The sequence below is a fragment of the Sorex araneus genome, chromosome X, assembly GCF_027595985.1.
Source record: "Sorex araneus isolate mSorAra2 chromosome X, mSorAra2.pri, whole genome shotgun sequence".
Taxonomy (NCBI): domain Eukaryota; kingdom Metazoa; phylum Chordata; class Mammalia; order Eulipotyphla; family Soricidae; genus Sorex; species Sorex araneus.
In genome coordinates, this window is record NC_073313.1 from 193053979 (window position 1) to 193081119 (window position 27141).

General features: G+C 39.1%; 2 protein-coding genes across 9 annotated transcripts in view; one reads left to right on the top strand and one right to left on the bottom strand.

The window, feature by feature from the left end:
- TANC1 (tetratricopeptide repeat, ankyrin repeat and coiled-coil containing 1) overlaps positions 1-3598 on the top strand; it is a 246711-nt gene extending 243113 nt beyond the window's left edge. For 3 of the 4 annotated variants that reach the window (XM_055120528.1, XM_055120530.1, XM_055120529.1), the window contains exon 27: positions 435-3528. In XM_055120528.1, coding sequence (XP_054976503.1) covers positions 435-1899 — 1465 coding nt within the window. In that variant the 3' untranslated portion in view covers positions 1900-3528. Of the gene's footprint in view, positions 1-434 lie in introns of all 4 variants that reach the window. The other variant, XM_055120531.1, reaches the window with a different exon arrangement.
- Positions 2425-27141, bottom strand: part of WDSUB1 (WD repeat, sterile alpha motif and U-box domain containing 1) — a 47808-nt gene continuing 23091 nt past the window's right edge. For all 5 annotated transcript variants that reach the window (XM_055120534.1, XM_055120532.1, XM_055120533.1 and 2 more), the window contains 3 exons: positions 26356-26535; positions 21530-21670; positions 2425-7261 (listed from right to left, as the gene is read on the bottom strand). In XM_055120534.1, the coding sequence (XP_054976509.1) occupies positions 7104-7261; positions 21530-21670; positions 26356-26535 (479 nt within the window). In that variant the 3' untranslated portion in view covers positions 2425-7103. The remainder of the gene's footprint in view (positions 7262-21529; positions 21671-26355; positions 26536-27141) is intronic.

A 27141-nucleotide genomic window follows, 5' to 3' on the forward strand; every position in this document is an offset into this window, starting at 1 on the left:
GACTTTGCGAGCTTCTGACACCTCTCTGTGCTCTCAAAACTAAATTGCTAACTTGGTATCAATAGCAACTAAACTTTCGCTGCATCCCTTTTCTCAGTAGCTCCCCTTTATCCCAAGTGAATGGGAGAATGGAAGATTCTAGGTTCTTTCATAGTTTTAGTGAGCCTGGCACCTGGCAGTGTTAAAAAATGTTGGGAGGTGGGGAAGAGCTGCGGAAGGACTGGGTGAGAGGGGATGGTGCACAGATCAGGATTAGGATTCAGCACCCCACTTAGCTAAGTCTGTGCTAGTGAGCTAGTGAAGTGGGTCGTGGCTGGTGTGGCTGGCCTCACTCAGATGCCTTCTCTTTGCATTCAGCAGAGCTGTTCTATGAGCAGTTATAGTCAGACACCATGTTCCTGCATGACTTATCATTTTCTCTTTTAAATATAAAGGCAGTTTGTGGCTGCTCTGGCTGACTTGAGGGAAGCTGTGAAACTCTGTCCCAGCAATCAAGAAATCAAGAGACTCCTGGCCCGCGTGGAGGAGGAGTGCAAGCAACTCCAGAGGAACCAGCAGCAGAAGCAGCAGAGCCTGCCACCGCCGCCAGTGCCCCCTAACGATTCAGACAATGAAGAGGAAGCCATGACCCCTGAGTTAAATGACCACTTCGATCTTGAGGAGGCTGAAGAAGAGGACGAGGAGGAGGAAGAAGAAGAAGAAGAAGGGGAAGAAGCAGCAGAAGTCAATTCTCTGAGGGAAGAGTCCATTTCTCTGGCTCCCAGGTCCCAGCCATCCTCATCGGTCCCCTCCCCATATATCCGAAACATTCAGGAAGGGTTGCAGTCCAAAATACGGCCAGTGTCCCCACAGAACAGGCCCGGAAGCAAGGCCCCGCGGGAGCCTGTAGCCCAGCCAGGGCTGGTTATGCAGCCCAGCAAGCAGGCGCAGATTGTGAAGACTAGCCAGCATCTGGGCTCCCCTAGCGTGAGAAACGGGAGCATTAAGATGCAAGCCTCGGCTCAGCATCCTCCCCCGAGTCCCATACCAGCTAGGGTCCCTGCGGCTTCTGCCGGGAGCAGAACCCCGCTGTTGGACGGAACAGGGCCCTTCACCCTCGGGGCCGCAGCAGGCCATTTTGTGGACCGGCCCAGCATCCAGCCACATCACAGCGACAGTGGCGCTGCCTACCCTCTACCGAGCAAGATCAAAACTGCAGAGCGGCTCCTGGCTCAGGCGGGGGTGGCTGTGGATGTGGCGCCCCTGACTCAGGGCGGACCAGTGGGCTGCAGTGACATGCGACATGCAGCGTCCCTTGCTAGCTCAGGCTCCTCGGGTTCCCCATCTGGCAGCATAAAGATGTCAAGTTCAACCAGCAGTTTGACTTCAAGCAGCAGTTTTTCAGATGGCTTTAAAGCCCAAGGACCAGAAGCTCGAATCAAAGACAAACTTGTAAGCCAGGGCACGGGCAGCACCGCGGAGCACAGACCACGCAACACCCCATTCATGGGCATCATGGATAAGACCGCGCGGTTCCAGCAGCAGGGCAATCCCTCCACTCGCACCTGGCACTGTCAGGTGCCCGAGGGGCTCCTGGCTGGCACGTCCACTGCAGCTGGCCTGCAGTCGGCGAACTCGGAGAAGCCCACCCTCAAACCAGCCGGTGGGTATCATTACCCAGCCAAAACCTGTTCTGCTGCTACCCTGGGTGGGAGTGTCCACAATGGGGCCCCGAAGAAGGAGCTGGAAGAAAAGTGCCAAATCCCCATCCACTGTCAGGAGAGCAGGATGGGTAAGACTGTGTCTCATCTGTATCAGGAAAGCATCTCCAAACAGCAGCCTCATATCAGCAGCGAAGCACACAGAAGTCACCTCCCGTCAGCAAAACCAAAGCGCTCATTCATAGAGTCAAATGTGTGAGCCTTAAAAAAAGACCTGTTTGTAGAATTTGGAAAACTTTGTATCGGCTCCTGGTGGTAATTAAGTGCTTTTTCACGAGCAAAAATTACTTTTTAGCCATATGCATTTTTTTCCCTTAGGGGTGGATTGGATGCTATTTGTACATGGAAAATGTGGCATAAAACTTCTGTAAGAAATAGCTAAAAGTCACCATAAATAAGAATGCTAATCCAGATCAAATCTACAATTATTTATATCAAGCTAAAACTATGAGACAGCCAAGAAGACATCAATGCTTTTCTCTTACGAAATTGTTTGGTCTTTATCATTTTTCCTTCTAGCCTTTGCTCTGTGGTAAATTATAATATTTCTTAGAGAATATAAATGTCGAGATAGATTTAATAACTCAACACAGCATATCTAGAATATTTCTCCTGAGGGAAGGAGAGATCGTATTTTTAAGTTACCATACAATTGAGTCGAATTCCAATTTATATAAATATTTAAAATTAAGACCTTTTGAGTTTTATCCAAATTATGTGTGGCTATAAATGTTATGTAACTGATTTTCTCCTTCTGTTTTCTAAAGCAAAATACAAAAATATCAAATTTTGTTCCCTTCCTGGCAGTTTCCTGAAAAAAGTAAATGCTCTTTGTGTTTCAGGATATTTTTATAATACCTTATTTGGAACTGTATGCTTCGTGGTATTCTTAATGTGTGGAAGTAGCAGAAACCATTTGGAATCATGATTGATGGTCAAATTGGATTGGGGCTAAAATGCTCAGGCCCCTGTTCTTGGTGACAAGTAAATTGGCTCTCAGCTGGTTTTAAAACTTCTTTTAATGATAACTCTCCTGGAACAAATCTTCCAAGGCCCTCTAAGGACAGTATTTAATTTGGATATTTAAAGTGTGGTCAGTTGTTACTTTTATTATACAAACATTATAGTCACATGTTGTACATATTAAATAGGTTGTAGTCAAACTTGTAAATATAACTATTTCAAGTAATCTTTTTTTTAAAAAAAGTCATGTACTTGCATGTTCTTTATAAGCTTCATCCATGCTGGTTATTGCACTGAATTATATATTATGGCATGTTAATAACAGTATACCAGTAACAGCACTTTATCTCAGTATGAACACCTTTGGGGTGCTACTTAAATCCAAGATGATGTGTTATTCATTTGTAAAGGTGAGGTACAGGAATGAACGTTTATCTAAAGGTATTTTTATAATGGAGATGGTATGTCCTGGGAGGATGTTCAAGTGTTTGAGAGATGGGAGTATGTTTGTTTTATATGTTGGGATGTGAAATTTATTTTCTACAATTGGGGAGAAGGAAGTTCTATATTTACAGATTGTTTTAAAAATGAATAGTTGTACTGAAGTTCCTGTGAGCATCATTATGGTTTTGTATGAGTAAGAATTTTCCAGTATCATTCTTCAACATTTGCTCCTGAATGTGTACAGAATACTTTGTACAGCTTTATCATTTTTATAAGCTTTTCATGAGTTCTGCTATAACTTCTATGGCTTATTTATTGTTTATTGTTTTAACAGTTGTGAAAGTCTTATTCTTTTGTTATGTAGTTTTGTTTCTGCACAACTACTGTACTTTTCCATATGGAATAAAGACAATTAATAGAATTTGTTTTGCATTAAATGAAATAATGGTAAGTAAAGAATGTCCTGATAGCAATTAAATACCTTGCTTCAATCCTGTGTGATCCTGTTATGCAGTGCAAGCAGTGGAAAGCCTGTTTTTTATAGAATTACTACTAAATGCTAGTGTTGCCCGATAGCATATTGGGGGCTCTTTCAGGATCAGGGGAAAGAGGACTGTCATTGTTACTGTCACATGTTAGTGTTACTACACTAGCACTCGACAGGGACAAATGGAGACGTTACTGGTGCCCACTCGAGCAAATTGATGAGCAGTGGGATTACAGTGATACTACTAAATGCATATTTAATTTCCTTTAATAATTTCAGTATAGGTGTGACTGTCACTGTCATCACTGTCATTGTTCATCGATTTATTCGAGCGGGCACCAGCAACGTCTCCATTCATCCCAGCCCTGAGATTTTAGCAGCCTCTCCTTACTCATCTTTCCCAACAGCTAGAGGCTCTTTCAGGGTCAGGGAATGAGACCTGTTATTGTTACTGTTTTTGGCATATCGAATATGCCACGGGGAGCTTGCCAGACTCTTCTGTGTGATAGGATACTCTCAGAAGCTTGTTGGGCTCTCCGAGAGGCATATATAAATATATATATATATATATGTGTGTGTGTGTGTGTGTGTGTATGTATATTTCCCTTTATGATGATGTGCTGTGAGGATTAAAAAAAAAAAGGAAGGCTAAATGAATTAAGTACTCTTTTTTTTTTTTTTTTTTTTTTTTTTACTTTGTGTCATGCCCAGTAATATTCAGGGCTTACTCTTGGCTCTACTCAGAGATCACTCCTGGCAGGGTTCAGAGGACCATCTCAGATACGGGGGTAGAACACAGGTCAGCCAAATGTAAGGCAAATGCCCTACCTGCTCCAGTATCTCTCCATCCCTCAGAAATTGTCTTTATACCCACTCGGTTATTTTTTAATTTTAATAAAAAAAATTAAGGTGATTTTCCCCTTCCCTTGGTTGTTGTTTCAATGGTTAAAGGTCACACACAAGCCTGGCTGTAGTATTTGAACATTTTCAGCTCTGGTACTAAGGGGGGAATCGCCCGTCTGGCTGTGTGGCTCACATTCAGACACTGTGATCAGCGAGTTGTGGTGCCCACACGTGACTATGTTCTCTGAAAATCTAAAAATATTTAAGGATAAAAGTAAGTCTTCTGTTTAATATGAAAAACATAAAGGAAAGCATTCTATATTCTTCCATGAGATCTTAGTGAATTTTACTATCAATAGCTTATTTTTAATGCTAGAACTCTCAAATACTCCAAATACTCCAGCAATACTCTGAACAAATGGCTCAATGTGGAAGTTTGTTTTCCAGCTTATTTGTGTGATCTTTCAGTTAGAATATGTATTTCCTTTTACACACTTCCATTTCAGAGTTGTCTGAGTGTAAACATTAAATTGTGTCATGTTCATGAAATTTTAACTTGGAATCTTAAGTCTATTCTGTAGTAAATGCACCTTTCAGGCTACTGGCTGGTTATTGGTATTAGTAAGGTTGAGTATAAGATTTACAGTTCTTGTCAGCTCTTAGTAAAAACCGGAACATAAAGCAGAGAAACAGTACAGGAGTTAAGCAGCTTGCCTGGCATGTAGCTGAGCCTGGTTTGGTCCCTGGTGTCACATATGATCCCATAAGCACAGAGCTAGAAATAATCCTGGCACTGCAAGATGTAGCCTCAGCAACCCCTTTCCGAAAAAGAATGTGGACAGAGTGAGGTGTAACTGGCTAAGAGATACTTGTCATCTAAAAACTTTTCCTATAAAGACAGTCTGACTCTAATAATTTATTATTCTGTGATTTTGATATACTCTTGGTCTTCCCAGAAAAGAGGTGAAATCTCCTTGGGAAACCCTTGGCAGGGGAGTGCTGCACCCATCTATTCAGAACAGGCTGAGGATCCAGTGGCACACTGTGTGGTGGCCCCGCCTATGTGAAACAGAAAAGCAAGCCACAATTTTGAAGCTGGGGATGTGGCCCGGCAGTGGAGCAGTCTGCCTTGCATGTGTGAGACCCTGGGTTCAATATCTGGCACTGCACACCACCAAGCAAAGTGGAAATGACATTTAAAAAATAAGCACTGTGTTTTGTATTAGTGACTCTGGAGACTTTTGTTTTTTTTTAATGTAAAAACAATCCAGCCTCCTATAAAACTATTACTTTATTGAAGGATTTTTAGCCCAATGTTAGGGTCTATTAAAATTTCTGTTTTATAGTAGTCTTGGCATATATTCTTGATAGAATACAGTAAAACACACTCTAGAACAAATTCTTACCCTCTGTTGATTTCCTGGGTGAGAAGTAATGTATAAAAAAGATAACTTTTGGAAGTAAAGTTCCATAATATATTAGAATGGCAGTCATTTTGCAAATCAGTAATAAGGTGAAGATTTCTTTAGTAGATAGGCTTTTCTAACCTTTCTCCAAATATACAGCACATATTTATAAAACATAGGAAAATCTAATTATATTGCATTTGCCCTGTTTCTACATATTCAAAATTTTAAATTAGTATAATGAGGGTTGGGGGATGTCTTGATTTCTAATTTCTGAATTTCTCATTTATAATTCTATTGAGTTCCCATGTGGTTGTATAAGCTATATTTCCTGACAGTGGCTTCCATTCATAACTTGAGGCAGTTATGCTCCATCAGTAGAACTTCAGTCTTCTTTTTTTTTTTTTTTTTTTTGGTCACACCCGGCGATGCACAGGGGTTACTTCTGGCTCTGCACTCAGGAATTACTCCTGGCAGTGCTCGGGGAGCCATATGGGATGCTGGGAATAGAACCCGGGTACGCCGCGTGCAAGGCAAATACCCTACCCGCTGTGCTATCGCTCCAGCCCCAGAACTTCAGTCTTCTAAACTTGAGGTGTTCTTCTGAGTGAACAAGGTACTATTTATTAGTACCTTATAAACCTTAGAACATTTACTAAGATACTATATATTAGTGTATTGGCTAAAAAATGTATTGTTACTCTGACTTATGTGAGAACTTTAAGAATTCTGAAAGGCTAGCTTGCCACTTTATATACTATAGCAAAGTCAATTTGATATATTAGTGATAATTTATTCCATTTAACTTGTATCACCAGTTTGGAATTGGGTGGGGAATAATTACCAGCTTATAAGAATTCAACATCAGTCAACATATCAGTCTAGTTTTCTTGATTTAGTTATAAACAAATCTAAACTTACTGTTACAAATTGTCGATAGAAAAATTCTAAAAACTTATCAAAGACTATTAACTAAAATTTAAATATCCATTATATGATAGATCATTCCAATCTCTGGGCAGTGGGTATTGCAATTAAAGTAAAACTTTATTTCTTTACATATTAAGTTTTTTTTCACTAGTACAAAAAGCTTTTAAATATTCTAAGTAGATGTGTAAATTTAGCCGTTTTGTGTTAGAGAAGGAAAACAAATAATTTTATAGGTAACTAAGTTTAGATATTTACCTTTCTCTTGTTTTCCCGTTTAAGAAAAATGAGATCACTGGAAAATATAAATAATATGATGTAATATAGACCATTTTATTTCTGATGTGTCTCAAGCCATCGATTGATGGCCATTTTCAGAGTCCTGTTTGGTGTGAGTACTAATGAAGGAAGAACAAGATTTGTCATGGGACTTGTGCGTTTCTTCTTGCTGATCCAATTTTCCATTGCTTCCTTTTCGTATGAATATCCATCTGGAAAAAAAAAACACATTTGCAAAACGTAAATGGTAGTTGCTAAATGATATGGGTGTGAAGTCTCTTGCCAAGATCTCTATTTTAATTAGTCTTGTTTGTATGCCTAAAATATGTCTGCCACAGTTACTAAATTCTGAGACATGTTAATATTGTTCAAATTACCTGGAACAATGTCATTTTAAGCTCCTGATACCCTACTGTTCTTTTGAACACTAGAGTTCAGGGGAAAAAGGTAGATAGAAGGAGGTGAAAGGAAAGGAGCCAGCTGAAGTGGAAATGAAGTTTGCCACATTAGTGCGCTGGCTGTGTTTATGTAAATAGTGACGAAAGATGAGCGAATCCAGAATAACTCAGCAAAACTTTCCAACACATTGAAGAGTTAGATAAGATACTCGGAAATTAAAGAATTTATTCCACAAAAGCTTTGATGGTTAAGGAATTCACAGTGGGGTGTGGGGGGGAGAGAATACCAGCTAAGACCTTCAATACTTGGTGTGCTGTAATTTTTTTCCTCCCTGCTTTTGTATTTATACTTGAATCTGTTTTTTAAACTGAATGGCTTAGTTCTTAATTCCATTTACACATCAACGTATTTGCTTTTATCTAAAATGCATGCCACGGTTGAAGATTAACAAACGCTAATATATTACCATCACACACATTTTTATTTCTGGTTCCATCACAAGATAGCTCTAACTAGGTCCATCTAATGAGAATATTATTTGAAAATCACTTGAAAAGTTTCTTACTACCAACTTGATATACACCATGTCCATGAGCTTTTTTTTTTTTATCCTCCCAATTTTCCGAGATTTGTTTTAATTGCAAAATTAAGTGTTTCAAAGTAAACACTATAAATCAAGCTGAGTTCAGAGGAGCTTATTTCTGTCTGACCCTTGTTTCCAACCTTCACATGTAGTTAACCACACACATTAGTTTTTAACCTTTTTAAAATGTAATACCTTATTACATGAAAACTTGCATGGTATGCACTGTTTTGTACTGGGTCAGTTTTTCAATTAATTACTTCTTGAAAATAATTTCCTTCCACAGTATCCTCTGAACAACCTCTAGGTTGTGTCTGTTCTTTGGCTGCAATGAATAACCTTAGTTAGGGGGGCTTCCAGAAGTAAGATTGCAGCATCAGAGTGTATATAAGTCTGCTTTATACAGAGGAGTTCTATTTTATTTCTACTGTTTGCAAAATTGCCTTTTTCCCTTGAGCCTCACCAACAGTATGTTGTCAAAATGGATTTCTCGTGAGTAATGGCTACTTTATTATGAGGAAGATGGAATATATTGAAGAGCCACTGGCTTTTCCCCCAGTGAACTGATTTACATTTAGCCCATTTTTCTATTGGATTCTATAGATTTTTATTTTTTTAATGGAAGTCTAACCTTAGCTCCTCACAATTCCAAATTTTTGCCTTTTTATTATACTGAGAACTTTTAAAGATCTTAATGACATACACCTCCCTCCTATTCTGGCAACCACCAATTTGTTTTCTGTATTGTTTGCTGTTACTGTTTTGAAATCATATTTCAAAATCGTACAAGTCTGTTTTTATTTAGCATAATATCTTCAGGATGACAGGGACAAATGGGGACCAGGCAGGGCAAGTGGAATGTCACAAGTGTGGGACCAGGATATGCCTGCTAACCTAAATAACCACAACACCAGAATATGAACACCCACCATCCCAACTCTTGTTTTATCAGTTTCACTTGCTTTCAACTCAGCAAAAAGTGCTCATTCTTCCTTTGTTAAAATGGTATAAAAGAGGAAAGTTTTCTTTAGAATCCTGCCTGAGGAGATCTTTCCCATAATCAGAGTGCTTCCCTCTCTCCCTTTCCTATCTCTTAAATCTTTTCTAAATTCAGCCAATCTAGCCCATTGCTTTCAATTTTGACTGAGAACAAAAACCTATGCCTGCTCCAACAAAGGCCTATCCATGTTGTGACACATGTCAGAAATTCCTATTTTTATAGTTAAAGAACATCCCCTTATCTTATTCAGGTATCAATGGGAACTTAGGTCGTTTCCATAGTTTTGCTGATGTTAATATTGTAATGAATATGGGAATACGTTTGCCTTTCAAGTCATGGGATTTGTTTCCTTCACATAAAAACCTGAAATGAGACTTCTTACAGGGTGGTTCTTGCAGAAACTAAGTTCACACCTTTCCCCATAGCAGTTGTATCAATTCCCACTTACACTAAATTGGTGTCCCTCAGTTCCTGCCTGATAATAGCTAACTGGGATGAGTTAATCTCATTGTGGCTTTGGTTTTCATTTTATTGGTTATTGGTGTGGTTGAGCCACCTTTACAGCAGACTATGTCTCTTTTTTTTTTTTTTTTTTGCTTTTAGGCCACACCTGGCAGTGCTCAGAGGACCATATGGGGTGCTAGTTCAACTGCGTGCAAGACAGTCACCTTACCTGCTGTCCTATCTTACCAGCACCCATATTTTGTGTGTGTGGTGGTGGGAGGAAGGGGGCATCTGACTTTGGAAGCAAATAATTAACATCTGAGTCTACTGTCTTTGTTTTCTTCTAAGAACTTTACAACTCGAGTTAGGGCCTATATTCGAATCTGTAATTGCTTATTTTGTGTATAGAATTGAAATAGTGGCCAATTTCATTATTTTCTCATGGCTGTTTAGTCTTCTCAACACCATTTATTGAAGAAAACATTGACCTTTATACATTCTTGATTGGTTTCTTTGTCATAAGTTGACTATATGCACAGGTCTATTTCGGAGATTTTAATTCTGTTCAGCTGGTTAGCTGAGTAGTATAAATGTTAATTTTCACAGTAATTCTTCAGTATTTTGTTCTCTCCGATAAAGCTATAAAAGGAAGTGTTTTTTTTTTTTTCTGAACTGTTTTGTACAACACTACTTTAACAGTTTCTTTTTTTTCCTTTAGTATTTACTGGCCAATTGCATGTTTTCCTTAAACATTTATTTAAAGCCAGAGATGGTATAGGGGTTAAGGCACTTGCCTTGCATAAAGCTGAAGCTGATCTGAATCCTGACACCATATATGGTGCCCTGATTATTTGCTATTTTATAATTTGATTGCCATACTTGTGTTTTATCTTGAGCATATATCATACTCACTAGACTATGAAAATATGCTTGTTTGTATTACTGTGTCAAACACAGTTCAGTGGCAGTTAACTCATTTGCTACAAAGTTAAATATGAGTGGCACACTTTGTTCATTTCTTTGCTACATTCCATTTCACTATTCAATTCCTAATATTTTATGAATGTCCAAACTGTTAAAGTATATGTTCTATTTTAAACTGAAAGTTATGATCAAATCTGTTACCATATTTTCCCGACATTTGGACTTCATGGCTTTTTTTTTTCTAGGGATTAGTTAAGCTAAACGGTTTATCGAATTTTTAAAAATCATGTAGGTTCTTTAACTTGGAGCTGATTTAGGCTTATTTTTAAGAGTCTAAACATTAAAAAAAGACCAGAAATACTGACTCCTTACATATAAGCTCAGATAGATTGTTACTCACTAGTAGTCAGTGAGTTTATTCATGTTTAATAGAACTTCTTTAAAATTTTTCTTTGCCTGCTTTAGGTTGTCAGTTTCTGGAGTTACTGGTGAATAAAATGTCAAAACATTCTACTCTGTACAAAGGTTTCCTACTGAAGAAAAGTTACTTATCCTAACTGCAGATTAATTGCTTTCCATGGTATTAGTGATTCTGGGATAATCAACAGTTTTATGTTCATTACAAACTTCTTGAAACACTTGAAGAGAAAGCAATACAAAGGGTTATAACCACTTCCCACCAGCATTTTTCTCATTCAGAAGTACTTTTAACAAAATATCATTTAGAGTTTATACTAATAACACTTCTGGTGTCTTATTTGAACTACCTATCAACTAGAGGAACTTTTTTTTAACTCTTAAAACTATTATTTTTGCATCCAAACAAAGCCATGTGACTCTTCCTATAACCAAGATGCTGAGTTGTGAAAGTTGTACAGGTAGTTTTAAGAAGTACAGTATTTAATAAGCTCCAGTCACAATTTTGTTTCATAATCCAGGTGGTGAGATTCTAGAAAAGACCAAAACTAATAATGTTCCTATGAGATTAACTTCTGGTGATTAACCAGCCCTATGTTCTCATCTGTTGCCCCCAGAACTGGACAAAGCAAGCACAACACCTCTAAATATGTCCTATTCCCACAGGCAGTACTTTGTGAGTACAAAAGATCATGGGAACACTGCTGGACTTGTCAACTCATTTACTCAGCATCACATTCTCAAAGAATCTGAATAACTTTCTAAGGTCACACAAGTAGGGTGGAGAATTAAATCCAAGCAATCTGGCTCCTAATCTACATGGTAAATGGGATTGATATAAATTATAGTCAACCCAGTAGCTAGGTCTGAAGAAATGGACTGTAAGGGTTAAATGTACAATAGAATAGTTGAATGTAACCACTGGCATTACACCTGCTCAACAATGGAAGCCAAAGAGGATGCACTCCACAAAGAAGCCAAATAATTTAGTGGCTTTCCAGAAAAAGTTACAGAATTGAATTAGATGAATTAACATGTTAAATATACAGTACAGGCCTGAAAATAGAGAATATGAAATGTGTGACATTTCAGTCCTTGTCCTCTCTAAAATAAACTCTTTAGGTGAACTAGATGGCCAAAAATCTCCAGGAACTTTTGTTAAACAGTACTGGAGAAAATTCTCTATTAATGGTGGCCATTAATTTATGGCTCATATCCTAAAATACCCCTCTCCAACCTCCCTCCTAACTGGAAACTTTCTGAGGTTGGCTGTTGGAGTTTGGGTCTCTTGATATCAGTGCTTTTGACTCTGTGGTTTGGATGTTTGATCTGTCATTCCTTAACAGCACCTTCGTGCTTGCCCCCCTGCCCCACCCCAAACCTGGGCCTTGTTTCTTCCCATCTGTCTTCTCCTCCTCTCCACTCGTCTTTTCCTTCTCCTCTGCATACTCATTTGAAACATTGCATTCCCTCATCCAATTATTCTAAATACCACAGATAAGTGAGATCATCCTTCATTTCTCCTCCTTCTTCTGGCTTACTTCATTTAACATGGTATCTCCCAGTTCCACCCATGCTGCTGCATATTGCATGATTTCATCATTCCTTACAGCCGTGTCGTATTCCAATTGTGTATAAATATCACAGCAGAGTCTCTTTCCCCCACGACTGGCTGTCTTCACCGGGGTCCCTCAGAGCAGGGTGGGTTGAGTTTCCCTCCCCGCCCCAAGCAGAGCCCCTGCAGCTAAAGACCTCTGGATCCCAGCCACAGTCATGCTCAAGGCCCCTCTCCACACGTTCGGATGAGCCTCATGCATGCAGGAACCAGAAGAGGTGTGCACGACCTGGGGCTGAGATCTCCAAGCCTGCTTGGATTGGGACTGGGCCTCCTCTACCCAAATTCCCCCCATTTTCCAGTAGTTTGGCAGCCACACCCACAAACTGCCCCTCCCCTCCCCCGCCCTGTAATCCCATCAACAGCCAAGATCCAGAGACTATAAAACAAAGCTCCCCGAAGTGCAAGGCCATATTCGCAGCTGTGTGACCTCTTATAGCCTAGTTCTCCCTCTCAGAGAGCCTGGGAAACTCTCATGCCATATTCCATATTGCCAAATACAGTAACAATGATGGGTCACATTCCCTTTACCCTGAAAGTCTCCAATGTGGCACCACTGGGAAGAATGAGTAAAGAGAGGCTGCTAAAATCTCAGGGCTAGGACGAATGCAGACGTTACTGCCACCCGCTCGAGCAAATCGGTGATCAATAGTATGACAGTGATACAGTGATCCTAAAATACTGCATGAGAAATTTTTTATCAAAAATACTTCCTAGATCGTGCTTGATTTTTGATGTCCAGATGTCCTCTGGCGAGCATATACAGTGCCCAAATTCATGGCCAAATGCAAAGCAATTGCCTACACTTTACTATATGGCCCATTCATCTACATTTTAAAAACTTGAGTATGGGCTGGAGGGATAGTACAGCGGGTAGTGCATTTGCATTGCATGTGGCCAACCTGGGTTTGATCCCCGTCATCCCATATGATCCCCTGAACACCACCAGAAATAATTCCTGAGTGCTGAGCCAGGAGTAACCCCTGAGCACTGCCAGCTGTGATCCCCCACTCCTCCCAAAAAAGCAAATAATAAAGACTTAAGCAATCTAAAAAAAAAAAGTGATTTTGGGTTTTTTTTCCCCCCCTAAGGCACTGAATCTAATAGGTCAAAAATTAATATTTGGCACTTTCAAATAATTTTTTTCAATGCAGGACAAAGGGGGACAAGGACCTAAGAGGTATTACCCCAAATAGATAGCACAGCAGGTAGGGCGTTTGCCTTGCATGGGGCCAACCCAGGTTCGATTTCTCCACCCCTCTTGGAGAGCCCGGCATGCTACTGAGAGTATCTTGCCTGCCCGGCAGAGCCTGGCAAGCTCCCCGTGGCATATTCAATACGCCAAAAACAGTAACAAGTCTACAACGGAGACGTTACTGGTGCCCGCTCAAGCAAATCGATGAGCAACATGATGACAGTGACAGTGATGTCAATGATAGTCTTATTCAAAATTGAATTGTTTCTGTATATTGAGTTTTTCCCTTAAATTTAACTACGTTTCCACAGAGAACTAAATTAAATGGATGCAAACTCTCCCAGGATTAAGTTAATGGAATAAAAGTTTAAGCTCAAGATTTATTTACTGTATGATTTCTGGTCATATCATGCTTACAAAATGAAGGCTAGATTTTGGGAAGAGAGAGCTACATGGTGAAGACTATAGTGATTAAAAGGTTTAGAACTGTGGATAGCATCAATGTTAATGTCCTGATTGTGATATAAGGTATCATTCTGCAAAATATTGACGGGGGGAACTAGGCAAAGTCTATAAAATAAATTTATTGCACCTGTATATCCACAACTATTTCAATAAAGTGGATGGACCCAGAAGTAAAAATGAAAGACATACTGAATATTAAAAACTAGGAAGCAATTAAGAGTTCTCCCACTGCTTACAGGTGGAAACTGATCCACCCACTATGAAAAATGAGATTGCTATGATTATACTCAGCAAAGAACAAGGGAGTGGTAGCACTGTTTACAACTCAACAGTGATCAGCAGCAGTATAATGGATAAACTTTATTCACAGATGACAATCTACTGCTTTGTACACCAACATGGACAAATGGCACAAACTTGGCGTCTACTGAAAGATAGACCAATAGACTCTGTATACTTCTGGAAAGAGAGATTGAAATGGGCGAAGAGGATCAAAAAGTAAAAGTCCAGTTATAAATTAGTTTGTGGAAGGAGTAGTGTATAGCATGGTCAAAATAGTTATGCTGGGACTGGAGCAATAGCACATCGGGTATGGCGTTTGCCTTGCACTCGGCTGATCCAGGTTCGATTCCCAGCATCCCATATGGTCCCCTGAGCACCACCAGGGGTAATTCCTGAGTGCAGAGCCAGGAGTAACCCCTGTGCATCGCCAGGTGTGACCCAAAATGCAAAAAAAAAAAAGTTATGCTTTATTACAAATCTGAAAATTGGAAAAAATCTTAATTTTTTTCTATAAGAACTTTTAACTACCTGTGATAATAGATAACTAGACTGATTATTGTGTGCCAGAAATTAGTATGGTATATTTGAATTATACCTCAAAATGTCAGTGGGGACTGGAGAGAGCACAGGAAGTAAGGTGCTGCCTTTGCATGAGGTACCACCCAGTGTGGTCCCAAAATGTCAACAGGGGAAAGCATAAAATAGTTTGATGGAAAAAGTAGGTATAACTTTACCATCACTGTAGATACTAAATACCATGCAGCAATAGATTTCAGATTACGATGAACAAAAGAGGGTGGCAGATATACCTTGTTGACAGAATAGATGCTTTGCACATAAGAGACCTTGGGTTTGATCCTGGTATTTGCAAGAAACTAATACTGTGTTAAAGCCCCCAAAATAAACCTTCAGATTTTTCTATAAGGTTTCCAAAGTCATTTAAGGAAGAAAAAACAGGTGTAGCCAACAAAAATGTTTGTTGCTTCCTCACCTATACAGATCCTGTATAAACCAATATTTCTGCCTCTCAATTTATACCCTAAAGAACAAAGCCAGGGAGCAAATATTTTTACACTCATGCTCCTCATATTCATGGCACATGATTCACCAGCATCCAAAAGGTAAGTATAACCAAAATGTCCATGACATCGTGAAAAGAAAAGTACACTCAATGAAATATAATTCAGCCGTCAAAAGGAATGAAATTGACACATGCTACAATATGAATGATCCCTGAAAATAAAACTAGGGGACATGGGGCTGGAGAACAGGTAGGACACTTGCCTTGCACGAGGCTGACCCCAGTTCAATTCCTGGCATCACCTTATGGTCCCTTTGCCCTGCCAGTAGTGATGCCTGAGCACAGGAACAGGAGTAAGCCCTGAGCAGAGCTGGGTATGACACTTTAAAAAAACATAATAATATTACATGGTTCCACTTAGAAGGCTGTCATTGTCACTGTCATCCCGTTGCTTATCAATTTGTTCGAGCGGGCACCAGTAACGTCTCTCATTGAGAGACTTATTGTTACTGTTTTTGGCATATCCCATACTCATGGGTAGCTTGCCAGGCTCTGCCACGTGGCCTCGATACTCTCAGTAGCTTGCTGGGCTCTCCGAGAGGAGCGAAGGAATCGAACTCGTGTCAGCCACGTGAAAGGCGAACACCCAATCGCTGTGCTATCGCTCCAGTCCCACTTAGGATACCACTTAGGAGGTATCTTCAATAATCAAATTGGGAGAGAACGAAACCTTGAGAACTTTTCAGGGTCTGAGAAAGGAGGATTTTTTGCAGGGCAGAAGCCTCCCAAGTGGCATACAGGGGCCATTTCCACATGCTAGTGCTAGGGCCTGCGGATGTGCTGCTGCTCTGGCCTTGCAGTGCCAGGGACCACAGGGCGATACCCTGGGATGCCACAGTATTAGAGGCTGAGCCAGTGTCCCACACTGAAAAGTGTGCACCCTAACAGCCTGGAAGTTACTTTATGGTTATAGAGAGTTTAATATTAAAGATAAAAAGAATTCTGAAAAGGACACTTGTATGATGTTGCAAATGTATTTACTTTCACTAAAACACAAGTTCACATGAAAAATTTTAATATTAATGTGCGTATTTTAACTATAAGAAAAAAAGACAAAACCAGGGATGTGACCAGTAAAGCAAATGGTTAGCATCCGGTGCTTGGCACACAGCAGCAGCAAGAGGGGGGAAAGACAAATAATCATGGATACTATTAGCAAAAATGTGCAAAACCTATGTCCTCATATACAAAGTAATGCCTAGAGAATGTTAAAAAAAAAAAAAGAATAGCGTAAGTATATTCTAAAGCTCTCAATTCCAAACTGATCTATAGACTTTATACCAAAACTAAGTAAAGAGATATTCCATAGGCTGAACACAGTCATTACTTATTAGGACCCAGTTCTGACCCCCCTACAACAGGTGTAGCCCCAGAACCAATAAAGACTACCAATCAAATCTATAGAGTAGGCCAAATCAAAATCTTGGCAAACTTACGCTGGAAACTACAAAACTTTGCTGGAAGAAAGAAAAGACCATAAATGTAAAGCTAGCCTGAATTCATAGGCTGAATGAGTGTTTGCTAAAATGTCCTTATTATCCAAAGTGACCCACAGATTCAGTGCAATCTCTATCAAAATTCCAATGGCACTGTTTGCAGAAACAAATATTTAGGGATATGGCTCAGTGATAAGGTGCCTACCTTCCATGTCTGAAGCACTAGATTTTATCCCCAGGACAGAGAAAGAAAAGAAATAGAAAAATATGTCTTAAAACTCATATGGGGGACTGGAGCGATAGCACAGCGGGTAGGGCATTTTCCTTGCATGCAGCCGACCCGGGTTCGATTCCCAGCATCCCATATGGTCCCCGAGCACCACCAGGAGTAATTCCTGAGTGCGTGAGGCAGGAGTAACTCCTGAGCATCGCCTGGTGTGACTCAAAAAGCAAAAAAAAAAAAAAAAAAAAAGACAATATGGAATCTCAAAAGAGCCCAAAGAGATTAAAAAAATCCTGAGAAAGTTCAAATCTGAAAGTTTCACACTTCTTGATTTCAAAACATATTACAATGCTACAAGCTACTGAGAGTATCGAGCCCGAGTGGCAGTGCCTGGCAAGCTACCCGTGCATATTGGATATGCCAAAAACAGTAACAGTAAGTCTCTCAATGAGAGACATTACTGGTGCCCGCTCAAACAAATCAATGAGCAACGGGATGACTGACAGTGATTACAATGCTACAGTAATCAAGTATTTTTGTGTCAGTGATAGTATGGCAGGTATGGTTCTTGCCTTGCACGCAGTCAGCCTGGGTTCAATCTCCAAAACCCCATATGGTCCCCTGAGTCCTGCTGGGAATGATCCCTGAGTGCAGAGCCAGGAGTAACCTGATCACCACTGGGTGCAGCCCCCAAACATAACAAAACAGTATTGTTATACACAAAAATATATACCAATGAAATAAATTTGACACCTCAGAAATAAACTCTTGGTTAAATGATGTTCAACAAATGACAAAACTACACAACATGGAAAAACCATTGAATACTAACAAATGGTGCTAAAAAAAATCCATATACAAAAGAATAAAGCTGAATTATTACCTCAACCACCTACAAAAATAAGTCTAAATGGATTAAAGGCCTAAATGTAATATACAAAACTAAGAAACTCCAAAAAAACAACATAAGGGAAACATGACGTCACTAAATTTGGCAGTATTTCTTAGTTATGACAACAAAAGGAAAGGCAGCAATAGCTTAAATAGACATATAAGGCTATATCAAAGTTTTCTGCACAAGTGCAGGAGAGATAGCATGGGGATTAAGGCGCTTGCCTTGAACACAGCTGATCCAGTTAAATCCTGGCACAGGACCTGATTCTCTGAGCAGTACCAGGAGTTATCTCTCAGCACTGCTGGGTATTGTCCAAATCAAACAAAACGTCAGTCATTTGCAAACTTTACTAGGTAAGTGGTTAATATCAAGAAACCATAATTCATTTCTCTAAGACACAACAACAAAAATAATTTGATTTTAAAAAGTCAAACTGGGAGATTGGGGGGGCGAGTGGGTGGGAAACTGGGGATATTGATGCTGGGAAATTACACTGGTGGCGGGATGGGTGTTGGAACACTGTATAACTAAACCCCAACATGAACAGCATGAAATGCTCTATTCTGTGGTGATTCAATTAAAAAAAAAATGTTTAGAAAGTCAAACTGAACTGATTGGTTTTGAAACATTATATGCCTGAAGCCCAATCATGAATCACTTTGAAATTTCATAGTGATTAAATAAAAATATAAAATAGTCAAAGAATTTGAATAATCATTTTCCTCAAAGATAATACAAATGGCCAAGAACCATGAAAAGATAGCATTATCTTTCATCAGTAGCAAAATGCAAATCAAAGTCACAATGAGATGTTACCTCATACCAGTTAGGCTAGCCACTATCAAAGGAAAAATAAGTAACTTCCTACTGAAACTCTTCTGCTTCTGAGTACATATTGAAATCACAATCTCAACGGTAACTTCACACACATTTACTGCAGCATTATTGAAAAGAGTTATAAAAGCAACACCAGTGTCAAGTAATAGATAAAAAGAAAAGCAAAACGTGATATACACCTACAACAGAATATCTAGTCTTAAAGAAGTACATCTTATACAATATGAGCTCTTGGGAGGGCGCTACAATTGGAAGTGCTCAGTAGTTACTCTTGGCTCTGTGCTTAGTGGTGAATATCAAACCATGCCTCTTGTAGTTTGGAGAGAGAGCACAGAGGTTAAGGCTGATAGGTTAGAGGCCTTACCTGGTGCAGAGAGAGGGACAGAGATGAGTACAAGTGAAGAAACAGAAGTTTCCTGGGGAGAAGTTTTTTGGAGTATGCTTCTGGCAGACCCCTATCAACCTCAGGGGAGGCTGAGGGAGAGTGGCACCCTGGAAAAAACTAAGTGTTTTTTGTTTTAATTGAATCACCCGTGAGGTACAGGTACAGACTTAAAAAATTTCGTGCTTACGTTTCAGTCCTAAGTGGGTTTTTAAGTTGTCTTGGGAACGATCAGTGTGTTTGGTCTGGCCTTCTGTTATCTGTAGGGGTCAATGTGAGGAAGCATGGAATGGAACCTGGTCACTTCCTGGCACCATGTGGGCCATAAGTCTGTGCTGGGGATAGGGTGATCTTTGATTCGGGGACTGTTGCTACTATTTTGTCCTGAGCAAACCTTACAAAGGCATTTGCCCTGCGTGCAGCTGATCCTCATTTGATCCACAGCACCACATATGATTTCCCTAAAAGCCAGGAGTACCCCCTTGAGCACTGCCAAGCATGGCCCCAAATAATCCAGGCCCTCCTGCATACAAAGAATGCACTCTGGCTCACTGAGTTATCTCCCCAGCTCCAATAAAGAAAAAATGAATTTGAGGATTGAGAGAAAGAAGTCAGTCACAAAATGATAAATACTATTTGATATGGGATATTTAGTCAGAAGTCATAGAAATGAGAAAATGGAGTTCAATACACACATGGACAAATATGTTCAATGGATAAAAATAATTTATTTTGTTTAATGAAAAGTTCTAATTCAAAGGTTCTAAAATAATGTGCATATTCAGTTTTAATTACATGCATGCCAAAGACAAAAATCAAAACCCACGAACTCTGGCATGTAGAAACTGAAATACTGTTTCCAAAATCTATGAATATATGTAAAAGTCAAGTCCTAAAGCAATTAAAGAAAATCTATGATGATTTAAACTACCAGATTTCATGTACTACTACATAACTGCGCTCTCTCTAGCCCTTCTATTATAGTTACTAATTCCTTATCAGATATGATTTATGGTTATCTTCTATTTAGTACATTGACTTTTCATGGTATTAATGTTTTGTTTGCTGTTCTAAAAGCATAAATCATTAGGAGAAAAATAACTGTATTTCATCAAAATAAGTACTTTTTACTCTTTAAAAATCACCATAATGAAATGGCAAGAAGGGTAAGAAATAGCTCAGTGTTCAAATATGTTTTGTATTGTATGCAACCCTGGGTTCAAATTCCAGAATCCACTCCCCAAATCAGGCAAGCTCACATAGGGATAAAAGATTATGTATGTCTACCAAGACTTTTATCTAGAATTTAAACATTTGTGGTCCAATAAATAAAATACATGCATTGTTATAGACACAAAGATAAGTGTCAATGAAATAAATTGAGACCCCAGAAATAAACTCTTGGTCAAGTGATGTTCAACAAGGATGCCAAAACTACACAACAGGGAAAGACCACTGAATACTTTCAAACAATTGGTGCTAAAAAAAGACCATATGTACACATATAAAAGAATAAGGCCAGATTGTACCTTTAACAACCTACAAAAACAAATCAAAATGGACTGAAGACCTAAATATAATACCCAAAACATAGAAACTCTCAAAGAGACAACACAGGGAAAACATGAAGTCACTGACTTTAACGACTTTGATAGACTCTGGTAAAGTCTACCAAAACATTTAACTGAATTTTAAATACCTGTTTTCAATAATAACACAAGAAATAAGAAGTAAGGGACCAGGGCAATATAGTACAGTGGGTAAGGCCCCCCGAGTGGCCAGCCTGGGTTTGATCCCTAGCATCCCAACTGGTCACCAGAGCCCGCCAGCTGCAATTCCATAGTGCAAAGATAGGAGAAACCCTGAGTATGCCAATTGTGGCCCCAAACAAAAACAAAACATAAAAAAAAGAATGAAAATGAGGGGAATTATACTATAAAGCTTTAATAATCAGAACAACAGTGTAAAGTTAGGTGAAATTAATGCAACAAAACAAAGAAACTAGATATGAACATACTATATATATATGGTCATTTAATGTCAAATGAGTCAAAACTATACAGCTGGGATAGTACAGTTTCTTCCACATATGGTGCTGGGAAAACTGGAAGATTAGTTGATTCAAAAGAGAGATACCTGAGTGTATAGCCAGGAATAAGCCCTGGGTACCACCATAGCCACCACCACCACAAAAACCACACACACAAAAAAAAAAATAAATGGGAATTTTTTCACATTTAAATGAACTGTGAACTATCTACCTTTATTGCATACATCCTGGATCTCACTATAGTATACATACCTGCGGCAATGACAGGATCTTTCATAAGCTCCCTAGTTATTGGACATATAAATTCATCAGGAATTTCAGAAGAAAGGGATTTCATCTTTGACTTGAGTTCTTCAATTTTCCTCATAAGTTTACTACGCAGCCCTAGTGATTCTGAAAAAAAAATATTATTTTGTTAGGGCTAGAAAACTACGGTAAGCCCTATGCAAATCTTTAGTATACACTACAATCTAATCATCTTCTGACATATTGTTATTACATGAAACTGTTTTTCATGTAAATTCTTTAATTTTTTTGAACAGAATATCTATTTTACTTTTTTGATTTTTGGGTCACACCTGATGATGCACAGGGGTTACTCCTGGCTTTGCACTCAGAGGTTACTCCTGGCAGTGTTTGGAGGACCATATGGGATGCAGGGCTCGAACCCGGGTTTGCCACGTGCAAGGCAAATGCCCTACCCACTGTACTATTGCTCCAGCCCCGATTCTTTAATCTTTGTAGCATAAAATTCTGAATGTTCTTAAGCTCCTCAAAAACTTCAGATTGCTAAACACTAATATGTCAGAGGAAATTTAAAAGGCTATTCAGACAAAAAAATTCTAGAATTTGTAAGATCTTCCCTTTATAATATTACTATTCCATCTAGAACTTTTAAATTTCATGAAACTGAATATTTTATGGATCTCATAAAAGACCCTGGGGCTGGAGCAATAGTACAGTGGGTAAGGGATTTGCTTTGCATAAAGTCAACCTGAGTTCGATCCCTAGCACCCCACATGGTCCCACAAGCCCATCAGGAATAATTCCTGAGTGCAGAGCCAGGAGTAGCCCCAGCACATTTGTTTGGGTGTGGCCCAAAAACAAACAAAAAAAACCCACAGTCACATAAAATTTGTGTTTTATTCTCGGACACAAATTCCACTAACTTTCTTTTAAATTTAAAACATTTTAATTTCAGGTACTTCATTGTCATTTTAGGCAGCTTAGTGTATTAGCCATTTAGAGTTTTTAAACTGGTTGCTATTTCTTCTTTAGATGGTGGTGGGTGGAGATGGGGCTGTTAGAAGACTTTAAGAATACCTCAAAGTTCCCACAAAAACATAAAAGTTAACTCAGCAATTTCTTGAGACATGATGCTTCATTGTTTATATACATCTCACCCCAACTTTTGTCTCAGCAATCTTCCAAAGCTAGAAATGTCTCTCTCCCAGTCAATGGGCATATTTATGCCCAGACAAGTAGAAAACACATCTTCCTCTTGAGCAAGTTTGCTAGCAGTGCCCTTTGAAACTGGGGGATTTCATGAGCTCAGGGTTCACCAACAGTGACTCAAATCAACGGCCCCCACAGAAGTTCACCAAGCCTGAACTTCAAATGGAGCTGAGAGGCCTGCCGTGCCATGAGCAGCAGACTGTTTAATCTATTTCGGACTCCACTGGAGGGATGCGAGTGTGTGGCGACTCAACACAGCAGCTGCGGCCTCTCAAGGCCTGCATCACTGCTCTCTGAAGCAATGTCAATGAATCCAAGTTGAGAATTCCCAGTCCTTTGGTTTTCATTGTTGACTGTGGGTAGGAGAGAGGGACACTGTCCACATAATTGGTTGCCATGCTCACAGGGGTTCTCTGCTTTTGGTTTCAGAGCTTGCATACACCTGGTTGTGCTACACTGGAGATTCCACAAGAGACTACACACATTTTGTCTACTGCATGGGCACCAGACTAGCAAGAGCACCACACTCACACACCCCACTAAGTTCAGTCAGTGCACTCAGTATGGGCACCTCACTATCAAGAAAGTATATGCAAGGGCCAGAGCAATAGTACAGAAAGTAGCATTATTTACAATAGCCACAATCTGGAAACAACCTGAGTGCCCAAGAACAGATGACTGGATAAAGAAACTATAGTACATCTACTTGATGGAATACTATACAGCTGTTAGGAAGAATGAAGTCATGACATTTTCTTATAAACGTATTGACATGGAGAGTATCATGTTGATTGAAGTAAGTCAGAAAAAGAGGGATAGGTATAGAAGGATTGCATTCATTTGTGGAGTATAAAATATAAGTATGAGACTAATATGCAAAGTGAGGGTAAACAGGGGCCAGGACGATAGGTCAATGGTTGGAAGCTTGCCACAAGAGTATATGTGGGTGAAGGGCACATGTAAAGGGATATACCTGATAACCTTTCCTTATCTGTATTGCAAACCATAAGGGGGTGGAGGACGGAGGGAGAGGTGGGTGGAGAGAGAGAGAGAGAGAGAGAGAGAGAGAGAGAGAGAGAGAGGGAGAGAGAGAGAGAAAGTGACTGCCCATAGTGATAGGTGGTGGGATGGGTCAGGAGGGCAACTAGGACCATTGGTAGTGGGAAATGTACACTGGTGAAGGGACAAGTGTTGAAGCATTATATGACTGAAATCTAATCATGTACAACTTTGTAAATGCGTGTGATTCAATTTAAAAAATAAATAAATGGGAAAAAAAACAGTACAAGTAAGTTTGACTCACAGGTTCCCCAAATCTGCCTGGAGTAAGCCCTAAATAAAGCTGGGTGTATATGCCTCACAAGTATGAGGCCCCAGGTTCAACAAAAGAATTAAGTGCAGGAGAAAGGCAGTAGCTCAGTGGTAAAGCATTTGCTCTGAAGATGTGAGGCCCTGGGTTAGACCCCAGCCATGGGATGGGGGAGAGGGGAGGGAGAAGTGCATAAATAGCCCATAGAATGGAAGAAAATATTTATGTATCATATCTGATAAGGATTTAGTATCTAAATTCACATTAAAGCATTCAATAACAAAATTAAACCCACTGTTTTAGATAGGCAAAGGATCTGAATAGACATTTCTCCAAAGAAAACAAATTGCTAATAAAACATATGAAAAGATATCCAACATTGTCATGAGGTAACTGTTTATCAAGATCAGAAAAACAAACCTGATGTAATCTTTATTTATTGCTTAAGAAAACACAGAAGAACATAACTTCTTTGTAAAACAGCATGGGAATTCCTCAAATCAAGTATAGATAACAAACGACCGACCAATTCCACTACTATATACGCAACCATGATTATCAGAAACATCTCCACATAAAACTCTGTAAACAGATTTATAATATCTGAAAGTGGAATCAATCTAAATTCAATCAACTGATGCATAGATAAGCAAAAAGTGATAATGTATTCAATCTAGTATTAATCATCAAAAAAAACACAATGAAGTGCTAATATGTACTAACAGGATGTGTCTGCTAATGGATGTGAGGCTTCTTTTTGAAATGATGAAAATGTACCGGGAACTAGATGATGATGACAGCTGTACCAACCTAATAAGTAACTGGTTTTTAATTGAGTGCTTTTAGGTGAATTTGAATAATAAATCCTCATCAGATACATGATACATAAATAACAGATACAAAATGATGAGTTTTATTTGGATTTTTATAAATTTGTTGGAGGATTGGTGAAAAATGGTGCCAGGGACTGATTCCAGGGCTTCACCGATGTGAAGCTTGTGCTCTACCACTGGACTCTACCTCAAGTCAAAAGGGTAACTTTTGGGGGATGGTTTGGGGAAGGGAAATGGGTCACATCCAGCAGTGCTCAAGGATTACTTCTGACTCTGTACTCAGAGATCACTCCTGGCCGGCCTGGGGGACCATATGAGGTCCCAGGAATCACTGAGTTTGCTATATGAATGGCAAGCCCCAGACCCTTAAAAGGGTAAGTTTTATAGTATGTAAAATGTATGTCAACTGGTGGAAGGTAGTGGACACTGGTAAAGAGATTGGTGTTGGAACAAAGTACTCCTGAAACCCAATCATAAATATCTTTGTAACTTTGTAATTCATAATAATTCAATAAAAAATAATTAAAAATATGTCAAATTTTAAATGTTTTAAAAATTATAATAGTGGCTTTGTTAACCCAGGAAATGCTGTGTAACACTTAATTTCCATAGTCATGAAAAAGTATCACTGTCATCTCGTTGCTCATCAATTTGTTCGAGCGGGTACCAGTAACATCTCTCATTGTGAGACTTATTTGTTACTGTTTTTGGCATATCCAGTACGCCACGGGTAGCTTGCCAGGCTCTGCCATGCAGGCGCGATACTCTCGGCAGCTTGCCGGGCTTTCTGAGAGGGGCAGAGGAATCGAACACGGGTCAGCCGAGTGAAAGGCAAAAGCCCTACAACTGTGCTATCGCTCCAGCCCATGAAAAAGTATACTGTCTGTTAAATAAAATCACTGTCACTGTCATTGCATTGCTCATCGATTTGTTCGAGCGGGCACTAGTAACGTCTCTCATTGAGAGACTTATTGTTACTGTTTTTGGCATATCCAATACGCATGGGTAGCTTGCCACGCTCTGCCGCGTGGGCGAGATACTATCAGTAGCTTGCCGGGCTCTCCGAGAGGGGCAGAGGAATCAAACTCGGGTCGGCCGCGTGAAAAGCGAATGCCCAACCACTGTGCAATCGCTCCAGCCCGTTAAATAAAATAAAATAAAAAAAGAAAAAGTATACCGTCCTTCTATTCAAAGGTGAAACATAATTATTAAAAGTAAACCATTGGGACTGGAGTGGAAGTATAGCGAATAGGGTGTTTGCTTTACAAGTGGCCGACCTAGGTTCAATCCCCAGCACCCCATGTTGTCCCCAAAACCCTCCAAAAGTGATCTCTGAGAGCAGAGCCAGGAATAATCCCTGAGTTCTGCTGGGTATGGCTCCAAGTAAAAATAAATTAAAAGCAAATATTAATAGCATCAAACTATACTCAGAATAAATTAATGAAAGGCACTTTTAAAATTGCTTCTTACACTAATCTTACCAATTTTCAATTCATCAGCTAGGCTTTCTTTTGTAAGAGTCAACAGTTCTTTTCCATCAATATTATTTATTTTGAAAATATCTACGAGTTCTTTTAAACCTTGAGCAGAAAGCCACGTTGAGACATCATCTTCTGACCAATTTTCAGTAAACAGCTTAGGTTGTTCTTCTGAGCTCCTTGCTTAATAAACAAAAGAAGGGGCTAATTGAAATCACAGACAAAATGAGAAGTATTCATAAACATTCTCATTTTAAATTACAAAGTAAATAAAATTTTCTTAAATCTGTGTGTTGCTTTAATATAATTTTAGAAAATTTCAAACTACGTAACACTAAAAACATTTGAAGAAATAACACTGTGTATAAAACATTTATTCCTACATGAAACACTGATCTTCTAGAAGTTTTTTTCAGTCCAAAAAAACAGTATTAGGTAAAATTCTTATCAGCAAAGTCATTATATTTGCTCTTCCATCTGCAAATCAACATTATTTCAGATAGCTATGCACGTAAAAAGTTATGTGTCAACCTGCTTGTTGAGACCAACAATAAAACAAAATTACCTCTTCTACTTTATTTTCAGATTACATTTATCTCAAAAGTTATATGGTATATAGTCATTGTTATATTATTATTAAATAAGTGTGTATTAAATATTTTTTGAATAATTCTTTAAATATTAAATCCTAAACACTAATAGAAATATTACTTAAATATAGGAGGTAGGATAGACATGAATGTGTACCCAACAGCACAATTTTAGTGTAAGTCACCTTTAATGAGTGTG